General features: G+C 42.9%; 1 protein-coding gene across 1 annotated transcript in view; it reads right to left on the reverse strand.

The window, feature by feature from the left end:
* The window catches only part of AVEN (apoptosis and caspase activation inhibitor), a 201,043-nt gene extending 189,952 nt beyond the window's left edge, over window positions 1-11,091 (reverse strand). The window contains exon 1 of the mRNA XM_045013233.1: window positions 10,690-11,091. Within this exon, the coding sequence (XP_044869168.1) occupies window positions 10,690-10,932 (243 nt within the window). The 5' untranslated portion in view covers window positions 10,933-11,091. The remainder of the gene's footprint in view (window positions 1-10,689) is intronic.
* Between the last annotated feature and the right edge of the window lie 538 nt (window positions 11,092-11,629).

Consider the following 11,629-nt stretch of genomic DNA (forward strand, 5'->3'; position numbering starts at 1 on the left):
CACATACAAATGCAAAGGAATACCACACATAAAAGTGGAGGGGAAAAACTGGGAGCCCCTCATTCCATAAGATAGATTTATACAGGCATGAATTACTTTGCTGTTTTTAAAACAGTCAGAAATATTCATTCCAGTATTTCTCATGGGGTCCTACTAAGGACTACTAAAGAACAACATGATTAGATTATGTAGGGCTGAAAAGCAATAATACTGTTCCCATCACTCATTTACTTTTGTGAGGAAATGGGAAATGGAAGCAATCTCACATTAGCAGTCCATTTACACAGAACTATGAACCCACTTAAAATTCCCAGGATGAAAAATAAGACTGATTTTTAGCCAAATTAGAATATTCTGGGATAAAGATTTCTGAACCACAAGGAACGTACAACTTTTGATAACCATTTTACAAAGTTAGTTTTCTGTTCCCTTAGCAAGACTACTGACAAAATCCCATTTGGCTTACTTGAATAGTTCCATGGACTTCACTGGGGATGACTACACGTGAATAAGGCAAGCAAGTTTCCCCTGGTCCTTGTACAGGTAATATTCCTACTGAGTTTTTCCTGTGGTAAGGATTGCAGCTACAGTCCCTAAGAATCCAGCTGAAGATGAACATTCAAATTTTGGTCTGTTGCACACTATGGAAAATACCACAAAGTGAGATGAGAAATATATTCCCACATTGTTTTTATGTTTTGAAGCACTTACCTGTACACTATTTATTTTAAATGGTCAACTATCACCTATTTCTGAATAACTACGGCAGTCATACACACAAATACAGGATATGATCAGCATAAAACAGAAAGGTTAGACTACCTACCCCACCTGCTGTTCATGACTAATGCTGTTTTCTTGGCAGTCAGAATGCTGTATTTTAAGCTGAGTAGTACAGAAAAATGGTATAATGGAAAATTCTCTGACCTTTAATTCTATTCTCTCAACTTACACTTACTTTTTCTAATGAAATGTGCTGTTAAGTTCTTGTAAGAAGTCTTGGAATGAAGTTCTCTTAAATACTTAAAACAAGTATCAATATACAGTTTCTTCCAAATAATGCCCCCCTTTATAATATAAACTGAAGAGTGTTAATGGTTTATATAAAATCCTTCAAAATAATTTTCCCTCTTTTAGAGTTAAAAATATAGGCAACTTAAATGAGGACACCTTTAAAAGTTCCCAGAATTTCAGGATGCCCTCTAAGCATATCTGCTTATAAATTAAAGAAACTACCAGAGATACCCGGGGAGAAATACAGAGACAAAACTGTTCAGAACAGCAGAAGCAAGATAGTAGAAGTGCAAAGACAGAACCAAAGATGTAAAGGGGGGGGGAGGGAAATAACTTTTCTTACTTGGATTAGAAAAAGACTATGTGATGGACTTACAGCAGTTCTGTAATAATTTATTAATATTGTATGTTGACGTGTTATTGGGATCTTCACTGTATGACTATATTGGGTTAAAGGTTGTTCGGAAAAATAAGCAGAATGGGAAAACAATGACTTAAGATAAGCCACCTATGGTAAATGCTTGAGGGCTGTTACAGCACAATGGCAGAGCCACTCACTCTGAGGAGACTGGCTCAACTTCCTATGCAGCCTTCCAAATTGGTGTGGACAAGCAGGGAAAAAAACAGGAACAGACAAGGACAAGACATCTCTGGCTGGATAAAAAGAGATTCTCTTTCTGGAGGGAAGTTGTTTTGGGGGAGCCATTCAGACTGACAGAGGTAAGAACTTACACCTGCCTAGATTAGCGTCCCCTGAAGATAAGTCTATAGGTAAGATAGACGGTGCAGACTGCTGTTTAAAAATCCTTTATCTCTAAATGCTTTGTCCAACTGTTAACATTAAACAAAACTTTGCTTTAGAAGCTGTTTGGTCACAATATGACTGGTCATAGGCTCCCAAAAGAAAGAGCCATAGGTGCCAAAGCTAGTAGACTCATTTACTAAGAACATCTGTAGACAATGGCCCAATGTAAAGGCACAAGGCCTGACACCTGATGGAGTGCACTCAGAGACACCTAGCAAGGGGACAAAGGTGCAGTTAGCCCTGTAACTGTGACAGAGTAGTCATCTGATTAGTTGCAATGCTGCAGACAGAAATTAATATAAAAATCGATTTTATGATTTGTAAATTCTTTAATTAATATTGAAGGGAACTATTCAATATTTCTTACTCAGGCACAACTTCCACTGACTTCATGTATGTATATTTTATATTCCTATTGAGAGTTTTTGCTGAATAGAAGCATCACTTAATATGGGCCCAATTCTGCATTCCTATTTGTGTGAGCAGTCCTTCTGGCTATTACAAAGACTCTAAGAGCAAAATATACCATATGCCACCCTCCACCTCCTGTTTACAATGACTGCAAGGTTAGAGAAGCAAAAAGTATTGATCAAGCTACAAAAGGTTCAAGCCAAGTTTTATTGACTAGACAGAATTTACCTTAGGCTGATAACATTAGATATTAATTTAGACCAACGTTATATCTTTAAATAAAATACACAGAGATAATGAAGTTCCAGTTTGAGACTGAAGTGAATTTGATGCCATCAAGAGGCTAACCACAGGAAAGGGAGTAAGAAAGCAAGCAACTCATCTATCCATTCAGCTTCCACCATTCAGAACATAAAAAATGCACTCTGACCTCTCCCTAGCTGCCAGAAAAGCAAAGTCACAACAGACCAGGTACTTCCAGCTACACTGAATCAGCAGGCTTCACAAAACATGTCTGATGTGTCACTCAGCAGTGAGAAAAAGATATGGAAGTTAGAAAGCACACTCACTACATTATGTTACAAATGTAATGACAAAAAATATAGAATTAGAAGGCAAGCCCTAAAGCTTTTTGATGCTGCCTGAGGAGCATCCAGTCAAGATAATTATCAAAAGAAAACTATATATCATTTATTCAGAGTTTCAGAAAGGATTTGCTTTTTTCTGTATAGGCAGACTATGACAAAGATAAAAGTAGAAAAACTTCATGGTAGAACATGGAATAAAATACAAAACTGTCTAGAATATTAAGATAAAGGACTTATACAGGATACAAATGGAGACAAACATTATGCTGAGTTCATAGAAAAATTAGTACTTGATGTACTATAATTTCTAATTTACAGACAGAAAGGAAAAAGTAACTGCAAATGTGTTCCATTTATTTTTAACATAAATTAGATGGTTTAATAGAGCAAGCAACATAGAATTATCCAATATGACCCACACCTGCAATGAAATATGACATTAGGCAAACCAACTGCCCCAGAGCCTGTCTCAACCATTTGGTTGTCAGTCCCCATTTTTTCCCCCTCCCCAAGGAAGAATGTCAGACATTAGTCACACTGTTTCTCATGGTGTTCTAACTTGAGTGATTCTAGGCTTATTTTCTAAAAGAATGACACAGCAATTGTGTCAATTCCTTAATAAAGTGTCCAGATACTTCAGAGAGGTGCATTGATAATACATAAATCACATTTTTAAAAAAAGAAAAGAAAAACTGATCAAAATACTTTAAAAAAAAACACACAAAAATGGTTGAGATGTAAATCAGTAACACAAATATATATAGAGAGAGAGAGACAAAATTAACAAAATACATTTGTATTTTAAAACTAAATATTTTAAAGTTATTTTCTCCTTCACTATTCTAGAGTTCAAGTTGCAAGTTTCTCTTGCAAGCCTGGACAAAAAACATGCTTCTCTGATGCCTCTGATACCATCAAAGCTTCCAAGGGAAAAGCAGAATCCTGAACTCCAGATCTCAAAAGTTAAAATGTTTCCATTCTAATACCATGTCTACACATAGGAGACAATACCAGCATGACTGTGTCACGCTGTGTTGGCATAACCCTCTAGTATGGCTGAAGCCTACACGAATGGAAGGGGGTTTTCCATCAGTGTAGGAACACCACCTCCCCTAACAACAGTAGCTAGAGTGATCAAAGCATACTTCAACCAACTTAACTGCATCTACACTTGGGGTTAAGTTGGCACAGCTATATCGGTCAGGCTTGTGGATTTTTCACACTCCTGAGCAATGTAGCTATATCGATTTAAACTTTACGTCTAGACCAGGGGTAGACAACCTGCGGCACGTGAGCTGATTTTCAGTGGCACTCACACTGCCTGGGTCCTGGCCACCACCCCGGGGGGGCTCTGTATTTTAATTTAATTTTAAATGAGGATTCTTAAACAACATTTTAAAAACCTTATTTACTTTACACACAATTGTTTAGTTATATATTATAAACTTATAGAAAGAGACCTTCTAAAACTGTTAGAATGTATTACTGGCACGCGAAACCTTAAATTAGAGTGAATAAATGAAGACTCGGCACACCACTTCTGAAAGGTTGCCAACCTCTGGTCTAGACGAAGCCTCAGTTGCTTTTGGTACAGAGATTTACTAGAAACTAACACAAAACATCTGTTGCGGGTCAACCTACACTGAGACTTGATCTACATTTAAAAGTTACGTTGTGGCATGGCTGTGTTTGTCAGGGATGTGGAAAAAACACCCCACTCACTGACATAGCTATGCCAACAAAAAACCCAGAATAAACACTGCTATACTGACAGAGGACCGCTTCTGTCAATATAGGTATCATCATTTGTGGAAGTGGTGTTCCCACACCCAAAGAAAAACTCCTTCTGTTGATGTAGGTTGTGTCTACAATAGGGGGCTATATCAATTTGGCTATGCTGGTATAGGCTCTGTGACACAGACATACGCTGAGGGCTTCTCTACACAGGTCCATTCAGGAAAGTTAACTTTACAACTCGTTAATTCATCTTATTACACATAAATTAAAGTGCATTAAAATCCTGCGTGGATGCTCTCATTCAGAGGATTAAACTACAGCAAACTAAGGATTTGTCTTTAAAAAAAAAAAAAAAAAAACCCCAATCCTGAATAACTCCATGTGTAGATACTTATTCCAGAATAAGGGTATGTGGCAGCACTTTAACATGGCTGTGTAGTCACAGCTCCAGTGCTGTAATAAAACCCAGGTCTTCCAGCGCTGTAATAAAACGACCTCTGCGAGGGGAACAGCTTCCAGCACTGTAGCATTATCTACACTGCCACTTTATAGCGCTGAAACTTGCATCACTGAGGGGTGTTTTTTCACACCACAACAGCACTTTAATGTTGCTGTGTAGTTGTGGCACCAGCACTGGGAGAGAACATGCTGCAAAAGAAACAACCCACCCCCTTGAGGGGAGTAGCTACACTCGCTGGGAGCAGGGCTACCAGCACTGGTGCACTGTCTACACTGCCACTTTACAGCGCTGAAACTTGCAGCGCTCGAGGGGGTATTTTTTCACTCCCCAGAGCGAGAAAGTTGCAGTGCTGTAAAATGGCAATGTAAATAAGACCTAAGGGTATGTCTACACTGGAAACTTCAAAGCGCTGCCATGGGAATGCTCCCACAGCAGCGCTTTGAAATGCAAGTGTGGTCATGTGCGAGTGCTGGAAGAGAGCTCTCTCAGAGCTCCTCGTAATCCACCTCCATGAGGGGATTAGCTCCGAGAGCTGGGAGTGCGGCTCCCAGTGCTCACAGCCTGTCTACACTAACGCTTTAAAGCGCTCAGACTTGCTGTGCTCAGAGGGGTGATTTTTCACAACCCTGAGCCAGCAAGTTAAGAGTGCTATAAAATGTAAGTATAGACAAGCCCTAACTTTTAAGTGTAGACATGCCCTTTCGCCATTTTACTTCTCAATTAGAGCATCCACAGAGAGGTTTAATGTGCTTTATGTACATTAACTTCACACCATATGTTAACTGGACTTAAATTTCCTGAATGTCCCATGTAGACAAGCCCGGAGACTAACCATGCCTAATCAACGACTGACACAGTGTGGGGCATCGGTGTTTTAACATGGTTTTTGTTTGCATTTCAGACAGGAAAACATTATTACAAAACAGTGTTAGAGATTTACATTACAGTTTAAGGACCTGCTTACATGGGGAAATAGCCCAGAATCAGCTATTCCACAAAAGTTCCCCTTGTAGACGCTCCTTCTGAATAAAGAGAACCTTAAAGCCATGTCTACACAGGGACACTCAGGAAACTTAAGATGAATCTACTAATAGTGTGACATCAGTGCTCATAAGTTAAAGCATCTTAAACCTCCATGTGGCTGCTCTCATTCAGAAGTGAAGTGCTTTACATAGTTGCACTTTAACTTTATTGACGTCACTCCTTTACTTGATTCACCTTAAGTTTCCTGAGTGTCCCCTCATAAATAAGTAGAACAAGACTGTCCACATGGGGGATTAGTACAGAATAGCTGTTGCATTGAAATTCACATCCCTCCTTATTTTGCAAGCGCTTTCCCCTGTAGAAAAACCCTATCGTGCGGCAGTTACCTTTGTTATATTCTCTGCAGTAGATGTCAAAAAGCTTTAAGACTTTGCCTCCTATTTCATGTTTGTTGTCATTAGGCCTTCGCAGGTACAGCTTTCCAGCCATGCAGATCAGACTGTATGAATGGCTCCAATATTCATAACAATTAGCACTCTGTGAATGTTTGTTATCCCCTTCAATGCTAATATCCACAGAATGGGAAACTGAATTTTGGACCTTGACAGAATTAGTGGGCCTTTACAGAATTCAAAAGTGGCACAGCTGGTTATATAAACATTAAGTGAGGGCACGGACTCTAGCGGCTTAATGTTCTCCATCTTCTAATAATTAAGATGTTAAAAGCATATAACATTGTGACTAAATAACAGTTTTCAAGTCAATCCAGCTGACTAATGATATTACTGATAATATAGCAAATGATTAAATGCTGCATGCTAATTGCTAGAAAAGCAGATTTTACATGTTTCTCAGCATATAAAACAATTTTGTTCATAAAAGTGTGCTTTATTATAGGTTTACTGAATTGCTAGTCTCTGTTTGCCTGTAATTTTATTTGCATTTCATCTCTCATCTGCATGGAAGTAGGCTGAGCAGACCAAAAAATCTGACTTCAATTTAATTTGACATAATCTTAATAGATCTCATCTAGGTTTACCATAATTGCAGGCATAATACAACAGAGACTTCAGGGATTCAAATATTAAATAGCTTACCTTCAATAGTTTTCTAAGCAAGGGATTTATGTTCTGACTTTGTGATGTATTTTTAAACTCTGTGTAAGAATACAGGTCTGAAATTATTTTTAAGGAACATCAGGTAGTTCAGGTTCAAGATCTACTGTGTTAAAATGGTTCTAATCCTAACAGGAAAGCTCTCCCAAAATGCCTGACCAGGACCAGGATGGTTGGAATGGAGAGTATAGTCTTCTCTCCCCAGGGCTCCTCCATGGGTCCCAAGGAGCATCTAGAGTGACCTGGTAGGAGCAGAAGGGATTGGAGGAGGCAGATATTCCTAGTACTTCTGTGGATTCTAGCAAACTAAGAGCCAACAGGACAAGATCTTCCCTCCCCACAAGTCCCAGGGAGCTACAGGAGCTGGTTGAAGGATCAGGCCTGGTTCAAGGTCTTCAAAGTACCCAAAGGGGAACTGCCAGTTCCAAGCACATAGACAGGGAAATTATGGGATAGCTCTGGGAGCACTGTTTGCACTGTTGGTGCTATCACACGATCCATCTCAGTCCCACTGGCACTGATGTAACAGAATAACATAGAGGATACTGACAGTGGTTAGTCTTGCTGGAAGTAAGTCTAATCCAAACTACAGTTGGCACACACATACACCATTGGGAGTACTTCTGTGAGCAAATATAAGGTGTGTTAGGAGAGCGCACCATGGTTAACATCGAATTTCTCTACTGAAGACAAAGCCTTAGGCCACAGCTACGCTACAGTGGCACAGCTACAGTGCTGTAGTGGAGACGCTTCCTCCATTGACAGAAGGGTTTTTCCATCCATGTAGTTAGTTCACCTCTCCAAAAGGTGGTAGCTAGGTCAACGGAAGCTGTGTCTGCACCTGGGGTTCAGTCAACTTAACTATGGCACTCAAAGCATGAAATTTTTCACAGCCCTGAGTGACACAGCAAGGTCAATCTAATTTTTAAGTGCAGACCATGCCTTATTATTAAACACTCTCTTAAAGAGCCTGGGGAAGACACCGAGGACTACTGGGCTCTTAAAAGACACTGTTCATTATATTCTCAGCCATGGATAAAGGTGATGTCATCATGCTAGTGCACTTGATACAAAGTATAACTATCAATAAAATAGTGAAAATATTGTCAAATACACTAAGTAAACAATCTGAGAAAATAGAGAACTAAGAAACTCTCTCTGTTCTCTTAGTTATAGTAAACTTTCAGGGGCTACTTCCAAAAATATCAGGTTAAAAAATTCATACAGAAATGTGATTTTAGGTTGACTGTTCCCTTTTAAAGTTAGAAAAACTGTCTGTAAATAATCAACAATACTAGAATATATATATAAAAATATCCAGATACAAAAAGAAATAATACAAAGGTTGAAATTGTTATTTAAAGGCCACACACATGCATGCGCTCACACACCTCCCACACACAAATAGCTTCAACTAACTGAATTAAATAAATTTTGCAAGTGCTTTCCCCTGTAGACAAGGCCTATCATGGGGCAGTTACCTTTGTTATATTCTCTGCAGTAGACGTCAAAACGCTTTAGGACTTTACCTCCTATTTCATGTTGTCTGTACTCTTGCAAGATTCAGCACAAAATAAGCCAAAGCTATTGGTTTTCTCAATTATTGCAGGTACTGCACAGTGCTTTTATTCCACCTACATTTGTATGCCCCAGGGTTGAAAACAAAACTTAATATTCAAAAAAGAAAGTCCACTCATTTTTATGTATGTATCACCATGGAAGTTTATATTGTATACAAATGAAATTATTAGTGATTACATTTTAAGTAATGGCACCAACCAAGAATTTCATTTTATACTTTATGGCCCTCATTCTGCACAAAGATCCATTTGTGTGTTACATTGCAGGACTGGGGTTAAGGCCATATGCCAGCATAAGCAATGGTGGGTCCCTAACACAGGTGATACACCAACTGACACCAACATTTTAAATCATAACATCATCTAAGGGCTCAGAGTGTAATCAGAAACAATAGAAGCAGATGCTCTATCTACACCTGGCTCCCCATGGTACCAGAATACTAGTGTAGTCAGGGGCTCACTCACAATTTAACTAGGGGTATGGCTACACTTACGGTTTGCAGCGCTGGTAGTTTGCAGCGCTGGTCATCCAGCTGTGTAGGAGCAGCGCTGGTGTGTGGCCACACTCACAGCTACCAGCGCTGGTGTGTGGCCACATTTGGAGCATTTGCAGCGCTGTTGGGAGTGCTGCATTATGGGCAGCTATCCCAGCATTCAAGTGCACCAACGTGCTTTTCAAAAGAGGGGGGTGGAGGGTGGTGTACTGTGACAGGGAGCGGGGAAGATAGAGAGAGTGGATTTTTGGAGCCAACACTGAGTGTTAGCTTCCTGGATTGGAAAAATCACAAAATGTTCATGAGCCCTTAGTCTTAACTCTAATTGCAAACAGCCTGCCTGTTTGCTGTGATCAGTGTTTGTTTTTTTAGATAAGCAGTTCAACGGAGCGATCGGCTCCGTTCTGTTTCATTCACTCTTCCTGCCTGCCTCTCATTTGATCGTTCACAGCCAGGTATAGATAGCTCCTGTTTGCTGTGATCAGTGTTTGTTTTTTTAGATAAGCAGTTCAAACGGCTCCGTTCTGTTTCATTCACTCTCCCTCCCTGCCTGCCTCTCATTTGATTGTTTACAGCCAGGTACAGAACGGAGCTCCGATCGGAGCTCGTTCACAACAAAACAAAGAAAGGCTGCATAACAAAACAAAGAGAGTAATTTATAAAAGCATTCTGGGATACACCTTATTCCCTGGAGGCCAATCACAGCGCTGGTGTGTGGCCACACTTGATGACCAGCGCTGCAGCACCAGCGCTGGAATCCTTATTCCCCATGCTGAGTGAGGTGTACGGCCAGCGCTGCAGCCAGGGAGTTGCAGCGCTGGAAGTGCCCTGCAGGTGTGGCCACTTACTAATTGCAGCGCTGGTGGAGGCTTTCCAGCGCTGCAAATCGCCAGTGTAGCCATACCCTAGGAGATTAACCAGACAGCATGATGAAGAACCACAGTATAAGAACCAGAAATACTGAACCATTGATCCCAAAATTACAGCACAACGTCATAAGCAGAATTTACGTCAAAGGGGTGGGTGACGTGTGATATGACGGAGAGGGCACAACGTCCTCGCAGCTAATCACTGGTGCCAGTATAGTCGGTGCCTCCCTCCTCCCACTCTGCCAAACCAACGTGTTCTTGAAAGCGGCATTTTCCAGCGTCACACTACAGATGGATTCACGCCACGAAATCCAAATCTGCATTTCAAGCGGTGCACAGTGTGTCCCCTCCCCGGAGTCTCCCAGTCACAAAACACGCTCGGGGGAGTCCAGCCCCGGGGTAATTTGCAGACCCAGCACTGCTGGGGAGAGGGGGGTGCTACGCCTCCCCTTCTGCAAGGGGCCCCTCGCAGCCCAGCCTGCAGCTGGGGGCGCAGCGGCGCCTAGTCAGCGAGGAGGGCGCGTCCTGGGAAGGGAGCAGCAGGCAGGGGCCGAGCGGGGCCTTTGCCTGCTGTGGTAGCTGCAGCAGCCCGTTCCCGGGGCGGACTAGGCCGCGGTATCTGCTCCCTCTTACCCGCCTGTGGTAGCGAGCAGGGAGGGGAGACGCTGCCCCCCTGCCCCGAGGGTCTCGCCTGCCTCGGCCCCCGCCTCCTCCGTGCCCATGAGCGCCGCCTCTTCCGCGGCCCCCGCCTCCTCGCCTGGGTCCGTCCCCGCCGCCTTCCGCTGCTCTGTCCCCGCCGCCGGGCCTCCTCCTGCCCTGCCTGCAGCCTCCCCGCCGGGGCCGGCCGCCGCCTCCTCCTCCGCGCTCCGCCTGCATGGCCCGGCAGCTGCTCTCCTCCCGCCGCGTGTGCGGCCGAGAGCCGGCCTGGCCCGTGCCGCGCCGGTCCCCGCCTCCGGAAACAGCCACCGGGCAGGCCCGAAAGAGAGGCGCCTGGTCCGCTCCCAGCGGGACGGGGCAACGCTCCGGCCCCCTCAAATCCTTCCCAACAACAGCAACACGTGCGCAACACCGCATAGCACAAGCGGCCTTCACAGCCACGGTGACCCCCGCACGACACAATCACGCCAAGCCCACCACCACACAACCACCCCGAGCCCCTCGCAACCAGTGACACCCCCCAAAAATAACCACCCTGAACCCAGCCCTGCACAACACAACCACCCAAACCCCTCACAACCACAGTGATTCCTGCACAACACATCCATACCAAGCCCCTCGCAACCACAGTGACCCCTACACAACATAATCACAGACGTATTGGAGCATGAGCTTTCATGGGTGAATACCCACTTCGTCGGATGCATGCATTCACCCACGAAAGCTCATGCTCCAATACATATGGAGTGAGGTTGGGGCTATGGATGCACCTTTTCCCTCTCCACCACCACACTTTGCAGCATTATGTGCCCTTAGGGATGCACAAAAGGAGCAGCCCCAGTGCTTGTTGAGCACAGACACTACAATTACGAATGGCCATTGTGTAGACTGTGCAAGGTGAGAAGGTTCCTTGTAG

This window comes from Mauremys mutica, chromosome 4 (assembly GCF_020497125.1).
Source record: "Mauremys mutica isolate MM-2020 ecotype Southern chromosome 4, ASM2049712v1, whole genome shotgun sequence".
In the NCBI taxonomy this organism is placed as follows: domain Eukaryota; kingdom Metazoa; phylum Chordata; order Testudines; family Geoemydidae; genus Mauremys; species Mauremys mutica.